We start from the raw sequence: 23,183 nt of genomic DNA on the forward strand, positions 1-23,183 counted from the left end.
CGGTGGACAGGTGTTCTTGTGCTCATTGATGATGACATCCTTGGGAATGTGATGTGCAGGGTGTCTACTGCTTGTCTTTTTGTCCCCTACAAGGTTAGGCCATGGCTCTACCCGGTTCAGTTGCATACTAACTGGGTTGACTGGGGCCCCCTTCTTCTACACTCTGGCGGCCTAGGTTATAAAGAAGAAGATGAGCCTACCTATTCGGGTAGGCACATCATGATTCAGGAAAAAGTACATTTTCAGTAGGCGAACGGATGTTTGTAACATGTAATTGGAGTGTATTACACGTAGAGTCTGGTAGAGGACTCCAACTGTGACTTGGGTTATAATATTATAACCTTTTTTTGCCTGAACTTAACCTAGTAATTTGAACCTACTGCTTGCTTGTGTTACTGGACATTTATCAAAATGCACGAAAAAATGAATCAGTAACTTTCGGTATGAGGACACGCTGCGTTGGGTGGGGCTAAAATGGTGGCAAGGGGTGCATGGCCTACCTTGAATTGGATTGGCTACCCCAAAATCCAGGAGTGCAACTAATAATATGTTTGTTCCCGTATTTTCATATCCAGGAATTACTGACTAATTACAGCATGTAACAACTGACTCTGTCACTGCAACATATCTTTACACATGTACTCTACAGCTGAGAGATCGACCCTCTGATAGATAAATGTCATTATGTGGCACTGTCATGCATAATGATGCAATTTAGATTGTAATTAGACATTGCAACTGGAGGCTTAACTATACCTCTGGTGGCTGTTTTTGTGCATAATGGAAACAAAAATATCACAGCAATCCTCTCATGTCATTGTGATAGTGTGTGTGTAAAATGCTTCACAAGGTAGTTATTAATTTTTGTGGCATATTTAAAACCTCTACCAGCAAATGTTATGCATTTTATTTGAACAAATATTGCATTTATTTAAGTTCAAAGACAAAAGAAAGGCAAAGATCATTTGTACAAACATGTTTGCTCCCTTTAGCACGAGTTGTGCATTTCCTCATCATATAAACAAAAAGTATGGGGATAAATGAAATGCAAAAAATAATGTAATCCAACAACAATATATTTGTGGTCAAAGCAATCAAAAATGATGTCATGCATGTTTTGTGCGTTGCATGTTTGCTCTTAATCGTAAACTTAATCAAAAGTGAAAAGAAAATTAATAGGCTTGAAATTGGATGATAGAATCCTCTCATGAATTAATAGAAATGCTATTTCAGGAGTAACTAATCAAGTACCATTTAATCCAATATTTACCAGGCCAGCCAATTACCTTGTGGAACATTAATCAGAGAGAACATTTATAAACACATGGTTTCTAATTACAAAAAAGAAGAACAGCCTGTCCTTTTTGTTAAAAGCACTTCCAAGTGTGTCAGAAATCTGAACTCTAATTGTAAATGACACAAAAAGCAATGAGCGCGACAATGAGCAGCTTGATGAATCCGACTGGGGAGCGGGGGTGACAATCATCAGTCAGCTCAATAGGGGGTGAGTTGTTTGCTGCAAGAGTTTGTGTCACTTCTACTGGAGGTGGGGGGTTCCCAGTTTTCTAACATCTATTGGATTTTAATTATCTGGCCCCAGTCCTGAAAGAGTACTGGATGTGCAAAGTTTTGATCCCACCCAAACTCTAATAAACCTCTTTAGAACCATGCAGGAATTCAGACTAAGAGGCTGAAACGCAGTAACTAAATATTTTGTCAAAATTAAGTTACGACCTTCATATAATGCCATGGAAATGATTTCAGTTAAGACAGGAAGTAAAATTAGCTCAACAAACAGAGCTAAAAAAACAGACCTCAGTAACTCTGTATTGCTTACCAGGTTGCATTAACTGCACGCTGTTCAACAATCTCTGGGCTCTATAACATGTTGTCACAACAAAACAGAGACACATTTAACTCCTGTAAACTGTCAGTTATTAACAATTTAAATAAAGTTTGTTTTCTTAAACTTCTTTAAATGATCAAAAATGGTGAAAGAACACACTTTTAGATACTGCATCATAACCTTGTCTTTGTCAAGGTTATCAGGAAGGCAGAGTGCAGTTTTAGGTAAAAAATAAGCATTCTTAAAGGGTAAAAAACTTAAGGCATTCTAACCTTTGTATCTCTTATGCAGTTTATCAACCAGTCTGAAAACATCAAACTCTTTTTTTTTCTCAACTTCAATTTTTCTATATTACTGCTCTATGCAAAAGGCAAGAAGCAAAACTTGCACACCAAATAGTCCTTTAGGACTCAAAATACTGTCTTCTGATTGGTCATCTGAGGAACTGAGAGTCAGTTACTTGTTCAGGATTGGTCGAGGGTGACAGTGAACCCTAATCGGTTGGCAGTTATGAGAAGAAACCAATAAGAGGCTGGAAGAAGAGGCCCACGGTTCCCAGGACACACACTGTCACAAACACCCAAAGGAAGATTCGATCGATCACCATGGCGACATACTTCCAGTCATCCTCCACCTGTGAGCAAGGGAGGGGAGAAAACAACAGGTGTGAGAGTGTCAGCGGTGACAAATGAAGGATGAAAATTGAGGAAAGGTTTGATTTAAAGCAGGTGAGGATCGGTATGCAGTGAACGGAAACACGTGATTTACAGGTGAGAGGTTTGTGGGAGTGGATGAAGGAGGTGAGGAGTACACAGATGGACGGAAAGAACAATAGAGTTCAACATTTCTTGCAAGCCAACAGACATGGATATACTATTTACACTGGAGGGAATTTCTATGATAATCGCATTCAAACCACAGCGTTAAAAGAAACGACAGGTGTTTTGACAAAGCTGATTGAGCCACGGTATTTGCATATCAAAGGCTGTTTCTACCCATTGGGAGATTTCACCCGCTGTGTTTAAAACAGAGAAAGAGAAAGAGGAGGGAGAGATTTCGACTCACATCTAAAAATATTTGGTTCAAATGTACACTATTGTTAACTTATGGAGCAAGTTAGGATCTGCAGCAGTGCTGCTCAGAATCACAGTATAACTCTCCCGGGCCACTGCTGTTTAGAGTGGTTTTGCATAAATACATTATGCATTGACACACTTGATGTGTTTCTGCTTTCTATGAGCGGCTGTAAGTGTATATAAAGTGTAGAAACATTGGAATGTTATATTTCTTATGCGACTTGATCCAAAAGTAAAGCTCAAAATAGTCAAATTGCATTTGAAGCAAGAGTGCATAATGAGCATGTTATTGTTGTTGGTGTTAAATTCAACACACACAATACAATAACTCGGGCTTTGTCTCGTATGTGAATGAAGGCTGTTTTATGTGACGGCTCTGGGTGCCCCTTGAGGGAGCTTATGTGATTAATTACAACTTGGGTCGTATTTTTGTAGTTTGGCCATTTATTATTACATTAAAGTCTGACGGGGCAAGATACATAAGCAGACAAGACAGGTTGTAAACAAGTTTAACCAGATGGGTCCAAGTTAATACCGAAAATGGTCTGTAAGCTGTGATATATGTTTACAACATTTAGGCTAGTTTATTATTTCACTGTTTATATTTTCTTTGTGTCCAAAAATGTTTGGCTAACCTGTGGCTTTGTTTAAATTATATCTGGTAGAAAATGTACCCAGCAGATTTATGTATAATGCACAGGTGTGACTAATGCAATTAAGGACAGCTAAATTCCATTCAGCCATTTAGAGTGCTGGCATGCTTACTGGGACACTTGAATACAACAGAGCCATTGTTAATGTTATCATTAACACCTGTGACAAGTTCAAATGTCTGGCAACAATTGACTCTACATTTGAACAGCAGCGGCGCTTGATAAAAAAAAGCCTGCGTTGCATTTGATTTATTTTACTTATTAAACATTGACATTCTGAGGAATCAAATACAATGAAAATATGAACTACTCACTACTTTGGCCTTGTTGCGACTCCTCATGTTCTCAGCAATGTACTTGACGCTCTCGATTGCCTGTTTGATCTCAGGTGACAGCACAGAAAAGGCCACCACGGTGTTGATGCTCTGATGACTCAGCTGACGTGTTATCTTCCCCATGTCTGGTGTTTCTGGGGTCTCCTTCCCATGCTGGCAGGGGCAAGGGCATTTCTTACCAGTGCAGCCATCCACGGAAGAGAACTTACTGTCCCCGAACTCCAGACAGTTGAGAGAGCCTCCTCCAACCTGCTGGGGATCACAGACAGAGTTTGGATTAAGTTTCACTTTCTGCTTCAACTCAAAGTTGACATTCTTGGGTAATTATTTAATATACAACATGTGGATCTGTACAGCAGGTGCAACATTAACAAGGTGATATGAAGTAGATACAGTACGTGTTTCTTTCCAGTGTTTTGGGGTTTAAAACCTTTTGTGAAGGTTATGGTGGTGTATCTACAGTATGATTTAATAATAACACTGTGTGTGAGAGAACTCTTTCAAAATGATTTGCTTCTTGCAGGAAGTTCTAGAAGAGCACTCGAAGATGGAAGACTGTTGTATGGTCTGACAAGCAAGCTATCAAATTGTTAGAAACACTCTCAGTCTGTTGGTGGAGGTAATCCAAGGGTTGCTTCCCAGAGGACTACTTGTTATACAGAAATATGTTTTGATTATTACAGTAGGAAATAGTTCAGTTACTTCCCCTAGCTGCTCTCGAGCTAAATCAAGGACCACTATGATGGTTCCCTGTACCAGAGCTGAAACACAATTGATTTTAGATACAATATTGAGTTGTCTTTCAGGGCTACAGCTGCGGAATTAACTCTAAGCTATAGTGTACTTGTCAAAGCCCACGTACCTCTTCCTTATCATTGATAGAAACAGACAGGAACTGGACAGCTATGGAAGTAAACTACCTTTAAAAAATGTTTATATGGTATCTTGAAGGGCCAGAATATTGGACATTTACATTGGACATACACACCCACTTGACCAACTGTGAGGAGGTGAGAAAGGTGTGTGACTTCTCTCTGTACCGTAGCTTTATTTATTTTTGTTATTCTTGATACACATATTTTTTCATGTGTACACTATGAATGCCTTGCAGGGGAGACTGCCTGAAAGTGTAGAATATTCAATAACAACTGTGCTTGGTGTGGTGCTGTAGTGCTATTACTCCTGGCCTCTAGTTGGCCTTCACAAAGTGATGTAGCGCAGGGTAGCCACATCAAGATGAATTAACAACCTAAACTTTCTGTGGTTTATAGAACAGGTCCAGACATGACACTTGGGTCAGAGCCTAAGAGCTCAGGTGGACTAGATGTTTTGGGATGGGAATGCCTTACCTGCATCAAGCTATTCTTCCGTTTCTTCCCTCCTTTCCCTCCTCCTCCGCCTCCTCCTCCCCCTCCAGCTCCTCCTGCCTCCCCACTGATATCCAACCCCCCAGGCTTGCTGTCGTCGTCAATCGGTCTCCGCATCAACATAATCTTCGGCAGCACTTTGAGAAACACAGAGCGCACCCAGTCCGGCATAGTGTGGGTCATTGGCGTGCGGTAGTGTACATTCAGCACGAACACGGTGATGACGATGCTAAGTGTGACGAAGATCATTGTAAAGAGCAGGTACTCTCCAATGAGCGGGATGACCAGCGAAGTGGAGGGGATTGTCTCGGTGATAACGAGCAGGAAAACAGTGAGGGAGAGCAGGACGGAGATACAGAGCGTGACCTTCTCTCCACAGTCGGACGGGAGATAGAAAACCAGCACTGTAAGGAAAGAGATGAGGAGGCAGGGGATGATGAGGTTGATGGTGTAAAAGAGGGGCAGCCGCCGAATGTACAAGGAGTAGGTGATGTCTGGGTAGATCTCTTCACAGCAGTTGTACTTGATATCATGCTTGTAGCCCGGAGCGTCAATGATTTCCCACTCTCCGCTCTCCCAGAAGTCTTTCAGATTCACCTAGGTGATGGATAAAGATCTCAAAATCAAATCATGCAATGATTTAACACCAGAACAACATTCAGGGTCTGCTTACCCCTTTCGGTCAGTACAATACATATAATGCTCATGGATTTGGTTTTTTACAGTTTTTTTCCTGATGATGAATATGGATTTGTTGGAATGTGCAAAACAAATTAAAAGAGATTTTCACCTGAGTTTCATGTCCACATGCACCCAAAATACTGTATGCTGCTGCAAGAAGACGCTGATCACTGTAGTTTACAGTAAATAAGGCAGTTTTGTGATGTCAACGGCTCTTAACAGCTCAGAAAATCGTACAATATTCGGAAGTGAAGCCACTGATTATCCACCAGTCACTCTAAGTAACCAAAAAAACTATTCAATTTTATTCTCATAACTCTTCTTGTTCGACTTATATTCAAAACACACAATGATAAAAGATGTTAGAAGGGGAACTCCAGCGATTTATTGCACTTTGAAAAAGTTATACATACATTGTACCTAATACACATCCTTCATTAAGCCCTCCATGCATTCTAAATTAGAGTTTGGTTGATTTCTGGTTCTGTCAGTCAGGAATACAAGCTTACATCGGTTTAATTTTATGCAAAACGACTGAACCGGCATTTTTTAAACGGTTTGAAACGTTTTATTCTGGCCCAACACTACCCTAAATACCCACATCAGTGAAACTCCTTGTCCCACGCTTATCAGGCAGGTATTTTTTTATTAAAGGTAACCCTAATGACACCATCAGGGTTATTACTTCAAGACTGTAGAGAGCTCCTTCCAGAGCTACAGAAGACATTATATAACTGTTTTCAAAGACTGAGTAGTGCTCAACATTCCAGGGTAATTTACCTTGTTGTGTAAAATCGGTGGAGTACCCCATTAATGAAAAACCAAAACAATGATCTCTACAGTAAATACATGCAGTATCTATATGGATGAGTGTAAGCAGTGCTTTTCTTGTAGGTAGGACAAGACGAGAAAGAAAGACAAATTATGAAATTGATAAATAGTTGATAGTTACGCCAGACTTGGACACAGTCACAAACACTGACCTTAGACCCAATAAGTACCAGGTCAATCTTGGCTTTATCGTAAGTCCAGGAGCCGAACTTCATGGAGCAGTTCTGATAATCAAAGGGGAAGTAGGTGATGTCCATGGGGCAGGAGGATTTGAAAATAGCTGGAGGAACCCAGGTGATGGTACCATCAAACTTCAGTAGAGCCTTGGTCTTATCTTCCACCAGGAAATCACCTACAGCGCTGTATATGATTTGTGTGTGTGTGTGTGTGTGTGTGTGTGTGTGTGTAATAAAGCAGTAGTCCCATGGCAGAGAGGATATGAGGAGATATGATACAAGCATATGTAGGTTTTGATTAGGACACAAAGGTTAGAGGCAGAGACATCAAACAATGAGAGGAAAGGTGAGGAGAAAATGAAAGCGAGAAACACAAGAGGGGAGAAGATAACAGGTGAGGTTATGGAGGTAAGAAAGCTATTATAGGATAGAAAGACAGAGTACAATGAAACTGCATTATGGATTATTATAAAATATAAAATTGCCTTTGATTAACATTATGAGTCACGATTGTAAGTACGAAGAAAAAATGATTTTGAAAGACCAGAGCAGAGCACAAACAATAGAATAGTGTATTTGAGTGTAATTACAGTACACTCTGTTGAATAGGGCAGCAGCTAGAGGTATACGATGCCTCTGTGCTTCAAGGAATTTGTAATTAATGTAATATTTTGATGATGTTACTAACACAAGTTCTCATGCTGAAATAACAAATTAATGATTCACATTAGTGGTTTCTGATCTGTCATCTCTACGGATAGTGGTCAAATAGTGGTTAGGGGACATCATTATGTGACATTATGTAACAACACTGTCACACTGTCATGCTTTTCATAGCAATATTTACAAATATACAGACACAGAGCAGCATTATCATTCATTTGCCGTCGGGTTTCTCATTACTGGATGAATGTAAGTCCAATATTCATTTCAATTTTAGCTCAGATTTGGTCTCTACCAAAGCCTAAGGGAAACATCTGGCTCTTAAGCTGCTAAATGCTCCACTATATTCACCAGTTAGTCTGCTGCTGGAATAAAAAAGGTTGATGAGAGTGGTGAAAATGAACCAAAGCAGTGAGGTTGCGGGGCGTGAAACCAAAACAATAAGCTGAAAGAAGCTAAAACACTCCATAGAGCTGAGGGGAACTGCAGAGTTGGCGTATAATTATTTGCGGTTGAAGCTGAACTACAAGCTAATGATGATAATGATGATGAGTCTCACTTGTTGTAGAGCACAATGTCGGGTCTCCAGATCTTGTTTGATGGAACTCTAATGAACTCAATCCCATCAAACTCTGCCGGCATCCATCGCAGCTTGTAGTCATTCCAAATCTGAAAGAGAAGAAGAGAAAAACATTGAGAGCATGTTGGGGAGCCAACCATACGTTTTGAATTTTGCATTGTACACTGCAGACAGGATTAGTCACTTGAGACATTCCCCTTCATGGGAATATTCTGAAATGCATATTTATACTGTAGTCAGAACTTCCTTTGATGTATTACAGCAGAGCCAAATAAAGATAATGTAGCAAAAGATCTAATGTTTATTGACAGGAACATTAGTGCTTTCACTGCTTTTTCACAGAAAAAGAGCCACAATGTAAGTAAGCAAATAGTATCACATCTACAATATATCTGAATAAAGAGCAGTTCAAAAAGGAGCATATGTCAGGGAAGCATGAAAGTAAATAGCTCACTGACAGAACACTGACTGCATTCCATTCAACATACCTGCGGGTAACATTTCATGAGCCGTAGATCCATTAGTCTTGGCTATTTGCATTGCATTCAAGATGAATAAATTCATTAGCAAGGCAGATTAATATCCTGTTATGCTATGGGAGCTGTTTAATTAACCACTTCATGCTACACTGGCTTTTTCATTTATCCATCCAGGGAGTTTATATTATGATTGGCTGGAGATGTAGTTCCTGATCGTCTGAGGTTTATTGCTTATTGTTACAAAAATAAATTATTCTACATTTATTTTCTATGATCATGACAGCAATGAGAAAAGCATGCAGTGGGTCATTTCTTGTTAAGTGTAACAATAATCAACAAAGTGAGTTTTCACAAATTAATGAATTTAAACAGGAAGTTAAGGGAAGAGAAGCACAATTATTATTAATATTATTATTATTGTTATTAATATTATTATTATTATTATTATTATGTGGATTTTGCTCTATTTTTCTTTAATTTGGGAATTACTATTTTCACTTCTTCTAATGTATGTAATATATTTGTTTATTGTTGTTCCTTTAACTAGATATTAAATAAGGATACCCCACATAAAATCCATTATGTTTTGCATCTCTCAGTTCTGAATAGTGAAACGAGTTGTAACAATATTTCATGCTTTATTATTTTGAGTGCTGCTTTTGTCTGAATCTCTGGCAAGCAACAGAGCAACCAATGATAAGTGTTGATCCCATCCCCGTAGATTGATTAACAAGCGAGTCTCAACCTGAAATTCATACGCAATGAAATACATAAAAAAGCCAGCCTGCAAATTCACACTCGGTGTTCGCTAAAACACAGTAGGAATGTATGTTTCACTGTTTAAAATCAACTTCTCTTATCCCTTTCATAAAAGTAGTCAATAGAGCTTGGTTTTAAGGAGCAGAAAGTGAACACATTTAGAAATACTGTATGCTGTTACAGAAGGAATCCCCTGCAGTGTCACTGCAGAACAGATGCAATAAATTCATCAAGGGGGGGCTTTCTAAAATGGCTAAAACTGTAAACCCACTGGCTGCGAATCAAAATCTTTATCAGTGACTGTGGTGTTTACACAGCGTCTCATTAGTGATGCCTTGTAATAAATAAACAGCTCAGCCATTACCAATAAGATCATCCTATACAGGCCTTTCAATGCGTTTTAATTTGAAAGCTTAAGAGATCCCAGTATAGCCACCATTGAATTGCATCAGCATCCAACAGCTGTTTGGCCTCAATCAGTCACTGATTTAAAAGGGCAATGTCTATAATGTTTACGATAAATTGTAGCTTAAATTGTGTTGGTTTTTTTCAAAAATAAATTCAGATTTAGTACAGTGAAAGGAAATAAAAAATAACTTAAAGGTATCAGGCAGCTTGGAGGATAGAGACAGAATATGTTACTTGGGAGAATAGCTGGCTGTGGGAGGTCAGGAGTTCAGGGTCCATGGCTATGGATCTGCTGAGAGACAGTGCGTGACCAACCATAATGCTGACATTGATCACTAGCTGATTGCATTCAAATGCCTATCTGAGGTATCCTTGTTTTCTTGTTCACTTGTCTCATGTTCTTTATTTGTTTGACTGTGTTTAACATTTCAGTGATGTATGACATTCACACACACACACACACACCTAGACACACACAAGCACACATAGGGAGAGTGAGGGACAGAGTGTGGCATCCCATATTGATGTCTGCTTTATATTTATAGGTAACATGTGTTAACATACCCCTCCTCAGTCTTACCTCTGTCTCTTTAGAAATGGGGTTAGGTCAATGAAATAGTGTGTGTCTGTGTATACGTGTGTGTGTGTGTGTGTGTGTGTGTGTGTGTGTGTGTGTGTGTGTGTGTGTGTGTGTGTGTGTGTGTGTGTGTGTGTGTGTGTGTGTGTGTGTGCTTGTGTGTGTACTTACATGTCTGAGCCATAAATTTGTTTCCATTATCTGATTCACCTCATCCTGCAAAGACAATAAGAAGGAAGACGGCTTGTTAACATGAAGAACTCTTTGTGTGTGTGTGTGTGTGTGTGTGTGTAGGTGTGCGTGTGTGTGTGTGTGTGTGTGTGTTGGTACATCAGCTGAAGTAAAGCAAAGTGTACACCATGTGGAGTTTTAAAAGAAAATAAAAGTAAATTATATATCCAGGAAGAATTATTCACAACATTTTCAAAGATAAATGGAATTTGTCCTCTAATCTTTGTCCTCTGGAGCTGGAGTTGATTGACTGAAAAGGTTGACTGTGAGTAGGTTAATAATAGATGGAGAGGTTACAGATGTCACTTCCTCTCCACCTCTCTCTGTGACCCTAGTTCAGTTTGATTTGCAGTCCTGTGATTTTCAGAATTCCACATAAACCACAACAATATATCAGCTGCAAACACCGTGTACAGACACACACACACATACACTCACCCAGTGCACATCCGCACACTCACCTTTCGATTAACCTCACCTTGCCGAACAAGCCGATATATCCGTCCAGTCTGAAAAAGGTTCCTGCAGGCAATCTTCCCTTAATCTGAGGATTTCCATTTTGAGCTGAAAACCTATTTTCACTGGGGGATGTGCAGCAACCCCCCCCCCCCCCCCCCCCCTCCACCCACCACCATCCCCCTCCGCTTTAAACTTAACATTGCCAAAGCAAACCAGCAGTGTAGAACAACACTGTGTGACATTTTCACAATCCGTGAAATTGAACAGACTAAATAAAGACTGTCTTCACTTTCTGCTTTCACTTCTCTCGTTCTGCAGCTTATCTTTTGCCTTTTCTGTATCAAAGGTATGAAATATGATCAACATGCTCGTTGGAAGACGTCTCGCAGTTCACACATATTTGGGACGTTGCTATTAGTGAAACAACATTTTGGTTGCATACTTTGCTCATACACACTCATAAAACGAAATATTAAGAAAGGTATGAAATGAATATGCAAAGGTGCTCAAAACACCTTTGACATCATATTGAACGGAGGATTTATACACTTTGTGGCCATGTTATGATTAGAATATCTACTGTGTGTGTAGCTTACAACTTTGACCAGCTGCGAGATGGAGACCTCGAATTCCACAGTGACGGGGTCAGAGACATTCTCAACTGGTCTGATGAACTGGTTATATCTTCTGAACAGTTTCCTGAAGAGCCGGTCCTCTGCTTTGGATGAAAAGCAGTCTGGAGAGACAGAAGAGGCGCAGAGACAAAGAGGAGAGGAGCAGACAGAGTGGTCAGTGACTGGATAAGTGACTGTGAATAAGAAAGGATGAAGAGACTGAAAAGGGAATAAAATGCTAAATATAATTGTCTCTAAGAAGTCATAGATTTCTGAAAGGCTAATACTGGCAGTGCTAATCAATCAGAGAACTGTAAGAAAAACAGACCGAATCGGCCTCTACCAGTTTTGATGCAATATCACATAAAAAGGTCTTTTAAGTTTGTAGATGAAAGTTTTATGATATTTGATGAATCGTCTATAAAGAAGTCTCTTAGGATTAGAACTCCTTGGCTTAGATCATCGTAGTTAAAAGTCTACTTTGAACAAGTCTGTGACAGGAGTTAACTTTTGGGGTGTTTCTTTGTGGATTGGGCAGCTTTATTAAATGGAGTCACAACATTGAAAGCTGTTAAGTAAGGAAGCACAGAGCAGACATCTGAATAGTATGATATCACATAGTCTGTTTTCGTTAATACTTTAGGATCATTGCTTCACTAATTCATTTCAGTTTAAATAGTTATTGTCATTTCTGGAAACCATTGTAACTAACAAGAATTCATGAATTGATTGACCACCATTGCAATTTGTGTGCAGTACGAGTACCACTTTAAAAGCCCCAAGAGAAACGGTTTCTGTTTTTTAGGAGGAGTTATGGGCAGGTGGTATACAACCACTGAATTTAATTTAATAAGCCCAAGTAGAAAATCTCAATGGAGATAAATGATGTCCTCTTCTCTAGGTGTTGGCAGTTGAGGGTGTTCCGCCTGTATGAGTACAAGATTTGATGTCTGTACACATAACCAAAATATGAAGGGTCTTATTTACTAATCATCCAGGAAGGAGCCTGGAAGGCCTGAGGCACAATATCAGCATGTCTACCTCGTGAAAAATGCACGGCGAGCTATTTTAACTTAGTGCAGAGGAGTTGAAGACTGTAGCCTGAGGACAAGAGATGAAGTGCTGAAAGTTTTTCTCTTTTTCAAGCCCAGGTGAGGAATCGAGTTGTGAGAGAGCCGCTGCTTGTTTACTATGCTTTTCCCCATTCTGTATTCTCATTTATTTCCCTTTAAAGAATATACTCAGCGTTACTTAACACAAATATATTGCACTCTCCTTGATAATGTAATGATGGTATGTCATCATGTGAATTCGAACTGTAGCAAATTTAAAACATTGTCCCATAGTTATATCCCAGAGCAAAATGTATCCAAAATTGACCAACAATCAAAAGTGAACTAATAAAAGTCACAATCGATTATTATCGATTATCAAACTCCATTTCTGATATTTTTAATGGTCAGCCTTTTGTCACCAACAGCCATTCAGTATATTTACATTCAATAATTACCTCTCCAGTGTTTTTATTTTTTTTATGTGGCGGAGTCCGCCATTCCCACCATGGTTGAAATGACCTTCCTCGTATCAGGGATTTACAGGAAATAGTGTTACAATTTAAAATTCAATCTCATTTATATCAGCCTTCATGTTTTACTGTACTAATGCTTCACATTAAAATAATTACTAATGGGGTAGCTTTTATTGCAAAACAGCCACAGGAAAAGCAATGTATTTGTCACCACAGATTGTGATGACCGCAATCGTTCATAAAAAAAGCATTCATAGTACAAGACACCAGCCACTTTCTGGATCTTTCTGACAGAAAATCAGTTTTAAATATTATATGAAACATTAGTGGAAAAACTGGTGGCTATTTAACAAAACCTAAATGGCGGATTAAGTCAGGATTTTCCAGTTATCCTGACTGAATTTAGCCATGACTTTTATGAAAGCAGTCACACATAAATTACCATAGAGATTTATTCTGTGCCTTATCTGTTCAGTCAGAAGTCACTCCAATTAGACCATTAAACCAATGTGTCTTTTCACAGTTATTCCATGTTTTCTGTATGTACTTTGCTCTATTTTATGATTAATATTTTAATTTGACAGTGATCTTCGTGGAATCTCTACGAATGACTTATTTTTCGTATAGATATTGCTACAAATGCTGGATGAGACCAGTGTTTAGTACGTTTAACACCTTTATCCGAATTACTTACACCTGGTTTAACCTAGTCGCACCTCCTCAACCTGGCTTGGACAACTTGAAAAGTATAGAGCCAGGATGCACTGACTAGACTAGGTCAAGCCTCTGTTTCCGGTTAAATTTCCTATCAAAAAGACCATCCAAAAACCTAATAGTCTTAAGCACTGACATAAACTAAACACCAGGAGCTAGGCTGGGATGTATACACAAGCTACTAGCAGACAGCCTGACACTGAAACAAGCTAACACACAGACTAAATACACAAGGAACTAATTAACTAATGAAAGTCAGGTGTGGTGGAAAACAGGAAGGGGAAAAAGACAAAGTAAGAAGATAAAACAAAAGATGACATATGGTGAGAGTAACTTTTAAAATCAAACAGGAAACAGACTAAACGACCATGACAAGGATTACAACTTTAAATCTAGTTATGACATTAAATAACAGTGCAACTGCACTCTTTACCAAGATAAACCTGTTTTTGTTTGTTGTGTAATCCATGAGCGTTTTCAAAGTGAACCATATCAAAGCGACAAGTTGAAGGTTCCCCACACAGTTTGCTGCAGTGAGGCCAACTGAGTCACAACAAAACATACTTCTGCAATTTGTGGAGGTGATCACCCTCTTCCTCCTTCAAGACCCCCAGTGCTCCTGGAGTTCTCACACAGATACCCAGCTCGCTCCCCGTCACCCTGTGAAATATCTAGATCAATACCACATTCTTCTCTGTTGGGCAGCTCTCAAGGTTGCTGGATGGAGGCGAGGATGCAGGATAGAGCTGCAGTGAAGAGGAATCATGCAAAAGAGATAAAGACAGCAAGAAAAAAACAGACAAACGAGGCAATAAACAAAGACAAAGAAATATGGGAAGCAGTAAGACAAAGAAGATGTCTTTGCAGAACTCAAAGACAGCAGATTTTTCCGTGAGGTACTTCTGTTGTTACCCTCTGACCTCTTTTTAAATATATACTCATTTGACTAAAACCAGCCAAACTGAGTTTGGGATAGATGAGATGAAAATATCTTATTAAAATGGACTTCTTTGGAGAAGGCCTTGAAATCCTGATGATGAAACAGTGCTGACCCTATTACATCAAGATCCTCCACTCAAAGGCGAGAAATAACCCTGTTCATCGAGACAACAATGACACCAAAAAGCCAGCTGGTTCTGAACTCCTGGTGACGGCCCTCTAGAGAGAATGACAAGGGAAATAAGAAAACACAAACACAAGGAGAGGAGAAGAGAGGACACTGAAAGCAAAGCCTTCTTAATAAGATGTCACTCAGAAGATTATGAGAATCCAGACTTCATAGCGTCTGTCTAGTAGCTGCCTAGCATGTGCAAATGCTATGCTAAATAGAGTTTAAAAGGAGGATGGGACCAAACACTTCTCATCCATGTTTGGCAAAAAAAATAAAAAATGCACAATACACAATGTTGACAGCAATATTTTTTGAACAAGCACAAAAAAAATAGAAGACAACAGAAGAGAGGCGAGAAAGGAAGGATGGAAAGAAAGGTCATTTTAATTAGAAGATAAAAGAGAAGAAGTGGAGAAATTAGATGGACTAAAATGGTGCTTATTTAAAAGGCAGCGCTGATCTATGCTACGCGTCCACTGATTAAACCAGCTCTTTGATCAAAACCAACACACATGCGCACACACACATATGCAAACGCACACATTTAACATGGTCAGATACATTTCACGTTGAGAATCATAAAAGAACCAATTATGAAAAAAATGAGCTACAAATTTTACCCACTTTCATCTGGATTTGTCACATTTCCTCCCTCTCTCTCTCTCTCCCTCTCCCTCTCCTGCTCTCTCTCTTTCTCTCTTTCTCGCTCTCTCTCTCTCTCTTTCTCTCTCTCTTTCTCTCTCTCTCTTATTAGTCAACCAATCTCATTCGACAGTTTTCGGTTGCTGCTTTCAAACAGGCTGCTTGTAGAGCTTGGCCAACATGTTCAAGCGGTGTACATGGGTCTGTAGTAGAGTGATACTCTGCATTGAAGAAGTGGTGTTTAAAATTAAACTGTGTTTTTAGCATGTCCGGCTCACTAGCTTACTACATACAATAGTAGTAAGCTTGTGCTACTTCAAAGGCCAAAAACCATATCATTAACTTGCTGGAGTTAGTATTACTTTGCGGGGTGCATCCACTGTGTTTCTCGCCTATGTGCAGGCCGGCCCTAGATGCTATGAGAATTAGGTTTTCAACCAACTCACAGTTAATATTAATTCAAAAGCTGTCGTTTTTACCAGCAAAATTGAACTTAATTTACTCGCGCATGGAACATGAACAGCGGTCTCCTGGACCAGTGTTTGCTTTAAATGTCAAATTTGATGCAATTTGGACATTTGACACATTCAATATTAATTAAAAAAAACAAGCGAACAGCGCTCTGTAGCTGCAGGGGTTGGGCTTCAAGACCCACGGCATCTGAAGCCTCTAAAGTAGAAGTGCACAGTAAGTATACAGCTGAGTTGCATATTTTTAAAGTGCTTTGGGTGCCTTTTGAAAGTTGTAAGTAAGACAATGTGTCGATAATAATAAAATAATTAAAACATCATAAATACAAATCTGTTTTATTCAGCGTCTTTTAATGAGCAAGGCCCAGGTGGCTTATCTTCTACCCTTACTTTTTTTTTGCCTGAACCAGAGTGTATTTCACTGGTCGTGAATACCCCGACTTGGGTGTGTGACACAACTACTATATATGTCATGGCAGGTGTATAGCTCAAACCCCAAGGAGGCACCTTGGAGCTTTGTAATTCATCACCAGGCCTTGGCATGGAGTTGACGGGTAAGGGATTGGACATTCCTTTACCCAGCCATTTGACATGTTGAGTGTGTTTGTATGAGCTGTAAGCAGCAACAAATTGTTTTGCACAATTTTCTGTACTGTCACATCAACCATGTGCTGTGTCCTTCCAGAGACATATTTATACTCATTGACTTCCTCTGTCCTAATATAATGATAATTCAAACATAGTAAGCTGTCTGATATGTCTTTTGACTTAACTGTATAGCTAATGGTTGAGCTTATCTTTCCCATTGGAATCCTTTTTAAGAAATCAGGGAAGAAAAATAAGCCAACTCTAGCTTATGATAGAAGGCAGGATAGGAGAGTTGTGAGTTTAGAGTGAACTCAGCAGCATGTCCAGTTAATATACTCAAACGTTAGAGTATCAATTATTCAACTAGCTATGCAGAATCTGTCAAAAAGCATTTAGAAAGCAAGTTCATTAAAATATAGATCCCGTGAGATATTTAATGCACCCGAGACCAGAGGGTCAGGAGGTCAGCCCAATAGAAAAAGAGGAGGACGATGATGAAGAGTGAGTGTGAGGTGAAGGAAGAGGGGGGGAAGGGGAAGAGGGTGAAGGACGGATAATGAGTGATGGAGAGGAGGAGACCATTTTATGGGCTGTTTGAGAGGATACTTTCAGAGAGGCATTTAGCCTTCATTCTCCCCTGAGCATGCAAATGCTTTTAAAAGGAGAGTGAGAGCGAGAAGAAGAGGCAGAGAGAGAGAGGGGCGTGAAAGAGAAAGTGTGTTTTCACTTTAATATCTTCATCATGCACAATGTTTGTATTGTAAACACTGTATGAATGAGTAAATGCTTTGCCATGAGCTGAAATGCTCTGCTTATACTATTTGTTTTCTTTGAGTTGAAATGAGCTGAAGTCAACTGACAGAGATTGAAAGGGGGAGATGGGGAGAGAGAGGGGGAAGAGACAGCAGAAAAGACGGAGATGGAATTGAGTAAGATGAAGTAGAAAGCTGATGACAGCAACAGAACCTGAGAGATTTGTGGGTGAGAAAGTGTGTAAAGGGTGCAAAGAGCCAGAGAATGTAAGATAGTGGAGCAGGGATAGGACTGTGTGTGTGTGTGCGCGTGTGTGTGTGTGTGTGTGTGTGTGTGTGTGTGTGTGTGTGTCTAGTAAAAGGTATAAGAAAAGATGTGATGCGTAGCAGCATGCTCTTTCTCGTTGCAACTACCGTGTCAAAACCTTGCAATCAACTTCCCTTCATGTTTCTTTTCTCACATTCTTTCATTCTGTCTTTTTTCGGTAGATAAGCTGTAATATAGGTCTAATACAGTGCTATTAAAAGCCTTATGAAATTCACAGAAGACCGCACATGTATCAGTGCCCTAACACATTTTCATGCGGAAAGAAAATTAACTTTTTTTCACGTTCAAAATGAGCAGATCAAATAGAAATTGCACATCTTTCCCTCAAGGCGCATTCCCCAAAAAGTGGGTTACATGAATTTGAATATGTTTCATATAAAAGAGTCATTCAGCCTTTGTAGTTCAATATCTCAACAGTGATTTAGAAATGTACAATTTCTTTGGTAATTTGGTGTAAATGAGACCCTGAAGTGGCCATATTCTTCTTCCTGGGGTTTAGGAAATGTTATCTAGCCTTTAGAGAAGCCAGAGCAAGAAAATTGGGCATCAAAAATGTGCCCTCTTTGGGATAGTACACATATTATATTGCACTAAATATGCTATTGTAAAAAGTGTTAAAAGTGAAACATGTGTTGACATATATGTTCAAAAGATGATTAAAATAGAAGTTTGTTTTACGGAAATAAAAAACGCTCCCAAGCTTTATGCGTAAAATGGTGAAATCGAATGATAAGTTGGGTGTTCATGAAAAAAGACGATACAGCGTTGTGGAGCGAGCGCAGTGTGAGGTGTTCTCAACACATTTATCTGTGACTCAGTTTTTGTTTAACCACGCCCCCTCTGCTCTGTGTTCTGCTCTATAAATGTTACAGTGATATAAGCCTTGTTACCACGCAGCTACACACACACACACACACACACACACACACATCTCATCACCACAGTTCACTGACTGGATCATCAGTCATGCATTCAAATAAATTAAGAGAGCAGCTTCTATTTGAAATCAAGGGACAGCATCATGAGTACAGGCTGAGGTAACACATTCGTAGTAGCACATTTTTAAACCACCAGAAGCAACAGAAATACTGTATATGTGTACGTGCTACTTACTCTGTGTTCATGTTTTTTCAAGGCACTGGGGACCTTTATGTGCATATCAGTTGGTGTAGATGTGTATGAGGCTAACATTGTAGCTTACGGTATGGTCACATAAGCCCTCTGTTTGCCAACATTTCCCAACACTCAGCCCTGAAAACAAATGTGATGTCACAGTTTTGATGTGGGTAAAAGATAAATGTTTATTAGAGCGACCGCAAATTGTAAACAGTCTGTCAGAGAAATGCTACCGTTACAGTATTGTCTGGTAGTGTAATGTTGTCCCTTACATGGTGATGATACACGGAATAAACAGAGTGCGTCTCTGGTTTACTGTCCGGATGTGGAAAATATGTTTGTATTCTATTAACTTGCTCTGCCAAATATGTTACAGAGGAAACATAATTGAAAAAAACGCGGATGTGGTTTAGAGGAAACATTGGTAATGAATGTAGGGCAGGATTACATTCATTAGCAATGTTTCCTCTAAACCATATCTGCGTTTCTTTCAACATTTAATCAAGACTACAATCTTTCTTTCACCTTAACCAAGTACTTTGGTTTGCCTAAACATATCCAGAAACATGTGAATGTTGTTTTAGTTGACACAAGTTGATACTAGAAAAAAAAAAAGATGTAAAATATGTTGACAGTTTATAACATTTTTCACATAATAATAATAATAATTAAAAATAAGTTTCTTTATTATGGTGATGGTCTGCTAAAAATGTATTCCATGCAATATCACAGTTATACAGAAAGTATTTATTAATACAAATTTGGGTTACTTATTTTATGATTGTGTAAAAACATCTGTAAAAGTGAACTGAGATTTGTAAGTGTTCTAGAATTTGTAAGCAGTCTTAAATTTGTGGACGTGTAAAATGATCTGTAGATTTATAATGATGTAAAACGTAATTATATACTTTGAATTGTAAGTGTACTCTAATTACTAAGCGTTCTCAGATCTGTGAATTTGTAAAATTATTCAATGGGTGAGAGTACTTAAATTTATAATAATGTGAAACAATTGTTAAATGTGCACTGAGATTTGTAAATTGTACTCTAAATGGTGACAATATACTCAAAATTGAAAATGTTAACTAAACAAACCACTGTAAAATTCGTCACACAAAAAGATCCTCACCATCAGACTAAATGTTTGGAAGATGTCAGCCACAGCTTGCCTGCCAGCTGGCTAACATTAGCTACTGTAGCTGCCCCCCTAGTGAATACCAGTAACCTCGGCCAAGATGGTGCTACTTAATTCCCAGAAGTCCCTTTGTCTTTAGCAGTGTGTCTGAGTCCATTAGTACATGTACATATTGAGATTCAGGTTCACAACTTTCCACAAACATTTACAAATGATTGAAGTACAACCTTGGCTTCTGAAAATGCCAGGAACAAGAGAGTGAGGGAAACACACACACACACACACACACACACACACACACACACGCAGAGACACACCCCCCAGCCAAGCGGGTCATGCATGGAATGAAATATGTGTGTGGAGCCTGATAAACCATAAACCTTGCACCATCTTGCATAAATCAGATAGCTGCTATTTATGCCTTTAGAGAAAATGTTTACGTTACTGCTTTGAAATGCCGCGGCATAATTACTGTCTCTGTATCTATTCCCCAGAGTGGCTCCAGGTCACATCTCTGCCTCAGCAGCGGACAATGATTAAGTCTGGGTGCATTTCAATAATACCAAGTCCCTCCTTCCTTCTCTCCCACTTCCTTCCTTTCCTTCCTCCCTCCCCCTCCCTGTCCTCCTTCCTGCCATTAATCTTTCCTTCGTCCCTCTGTCTTCCTCATACAATCAATTTCAACTCAATGTCTACAGACAAAGCTGCTTATTGTACCTTATTTTAAAAAGGATATATATATATATATATATATATATATATATATGTATGTTATTTTCTTTACCAAGCTCCACCATCAATACAACCATAATATGACTCCCACCCGATCTTGACTTACTAAACTAACCAGCTAAACACAATTTGTACCCCAAAAATAATCCTTTTGATAAATTCAGGATCCATCAAAATAACCTAAAATGACCACACTTCACAAAATATTCTCACTGAAAATATACTTCAGTACAGGAGTAAGCACAGTAATTAAATAGATACAACTTGTTATTCATACCATAATTGGGGTAAAATGAAATAAGGTTGTAAGACTTATCCATAGAGGCACATGACAATGACAAAGGTTTTTATTAAAATCCTGCAGAAACCCACCTATCTGCCCTCTGTCTGAATAATACAGTGGTGGCACAGGCCCTACACAGCCGTAAACAGGAAAACAGATCCTGTAAACAAATTATAATCTGTTTTGGTTTCCTTAATTCATGATTTACGCCTCAAAACTAAATTTGCATTCATCTAAATTCATCTCTCGGATTTTCTTCCGCATTTCATTTTGTTGCCCTAGTTAACACGGAACCGAGCCATGGATGAGGCATATGACACGAGAATGACGACATAGATAACAATTTCAAATGACTTCACAAGGCTGATGTTGACAGTTTGGCATTAAATCGTTGGACAATTTAACGACTATTTTGTCATTTTCAAAACAACCAAACTGAAAACAAAGTTATTAGACTGACTATCGATGACTATTGATCTAAAGTCAGATGAACTTCTTTGGCTTTGCCGCACTGGACATAAACTCAATAACGTTATTACTGACTTCCCGTAGCTGAAATATAAAAAAAAAAAACGCGTTCAGCTGAACCATCACAGAATCTCCAAGTTAACTGTCTAGTCACTGGCGCGTAAACCTCACACCTTATCATCACCTGCTCTTTTAAACCAAACACATCTGAAATGAATACGTATCTGAGAGAATCAAAACTACATTATATATACGCCTAGCTTGCATCCTACTTACCTTGCGCCATCAAACCCGCGAGAAGAAGCAGCAAAGTCCATCTCGCCGCCGGTTGCATCTCCCCCGTCTCGTTTCAGGGATCTTCTTCACTTTTTTTTTTTCTTCTGAAGAAACTCTGTCTGTTCAATCGATGAGCGAAATAAATAATGTGTAATGGCATGAAAACGTGCGTCTCTCCCCTGGTACCGTCTGTCTCGCTCTGCCGGTGCGCTCCTTCCTGATCTGATCCGAACTTGACTTCGTTCGTCCCTCCCCTATGAGTGCAAAGCTCCCCTCTGGCGCATCCATACGGACTCCACACGGGGAGGAAAGAGCCGCCCTAACTTGCTCTGAAGGATAAAAGGCGTAATTTGATTCCGTGGATGACAGGAAGAGAAATTGTATCTGTAAACACAACAACAATTTAGCTTATATTAAGGAGAAATGTTTGGCACAGGTATCTATAGTAAAGGCAAGGGTTGCACCCACCGCGGCGCAGTTTTCTTTAGGTTTGAACAGAACAAAGGTCGAGTAAAATATCCTTAACTCACACGGCGGGACATTCAATTGCCGGTTAATTGGTTTGTGGCTGAGCCATAAAAAAGGCCAGTAAGTACAATAAGAAAACAGAATAGTGTCTGACTTAAAAAAAACATTTCAGTAGTCGGCAGTTGCTCTGTGTAAATGCTCCGATCTCCAGCTGACATAGACGTGGTAGAAAGTTTTCGTGTGATGGTAAATGCAGGACTGAATGATCTGTAGCCCTGCCTGGTATGTGTGGAGATAGCGATTGTGATGATTTCAGCACCACGGACAGCGCCACTGAGTTTCAACGAGAGCTGTCGGTGGTGCTGAAGTCAGCTATGTTATACGGACGTGCACTTTATTTAGAGGGAGATTTCACGTGTTATTAGCATTTTAGACCCTGTTTCTTTAGCATGAAACGATTAGGTGCTGAAATGTCTTTTTGAAACATGTGTCAGAGTGCCCCAATGAGTTAAAGTACAATCTTTGCATAACTGCGGATTGTTTGCGTTGCTAAATCCCAGATTAGAGATAGAGCGCTTGGGCATGCTGTTTCCTTTCCCAGCCACTAAACTGCAGCACTGTGCTGCGCTGAGGAGGAAAGTGTAGCTGCTCCGAAACATCGTTTCTGTCTCATTGAGAAGGCTGCTCGTATTATTTGCTCCCCAGGTGCCTCCAGATCGCGCTGATTATGTTTAATTTTAGCCCGCGATTTTCCACGCTTGGTTTGACGTCATCAAACAAAGTAATTAAGGTAGTAATGCTCAGCTGAGCAGAGCCGAGCCGAGCCGAGCCGACACA

At 39.4% G+C, this 23,183-nt stretch overlaps 1 protein-coding gene across 1 annotated transcript; it reads right to left on the reverse strand.

Moving 5' to 3' along the window:
- Positions 1 to 2,354: 2,354 nt before the first annotated feature.
- chrna6 (cholinergic receptor, nicotinic, alpha 6) lies at positions 2,355 to 21,936 on the reverse strand (the record flags this gene model as incomplete). The annotated part of the gene is made up of 8 exons (XM_079159952.1): positions 2,355 to 2,480; positions 3,890 to 4,159; positions 5,260 to 5,874; positions 6,942 to 7,149; positions 8,188 to 8,297; positions 10,603 to 10,647; positions 11,718 to 11,857; positions 21,879 to 21,936. The coding sequence occupies 8 exons, from the start codon at positions 21,934 to 21,936 to the stop codon at positions 2,355 to 2,357; spliced, it is 1,572 nt and encodes a 523-aa protein (XP_079016078.1).
- Between the last annotated feature and the right edge of the window lie 1,247 nt (positions 21,937 to 23,183).

The sequence above is a fragment of the Pholis gunnellus genome (genome assembly GCF_910591455.1).
Source record: "Pholis gunnellus genome assembly, chromosome: 5".
Lineage (NCBI taxonomy): Eukaryota > Metazoa > Chordata > Actinopteri > Perciformes > Pholidae > Pholis > Pholis gunnellus.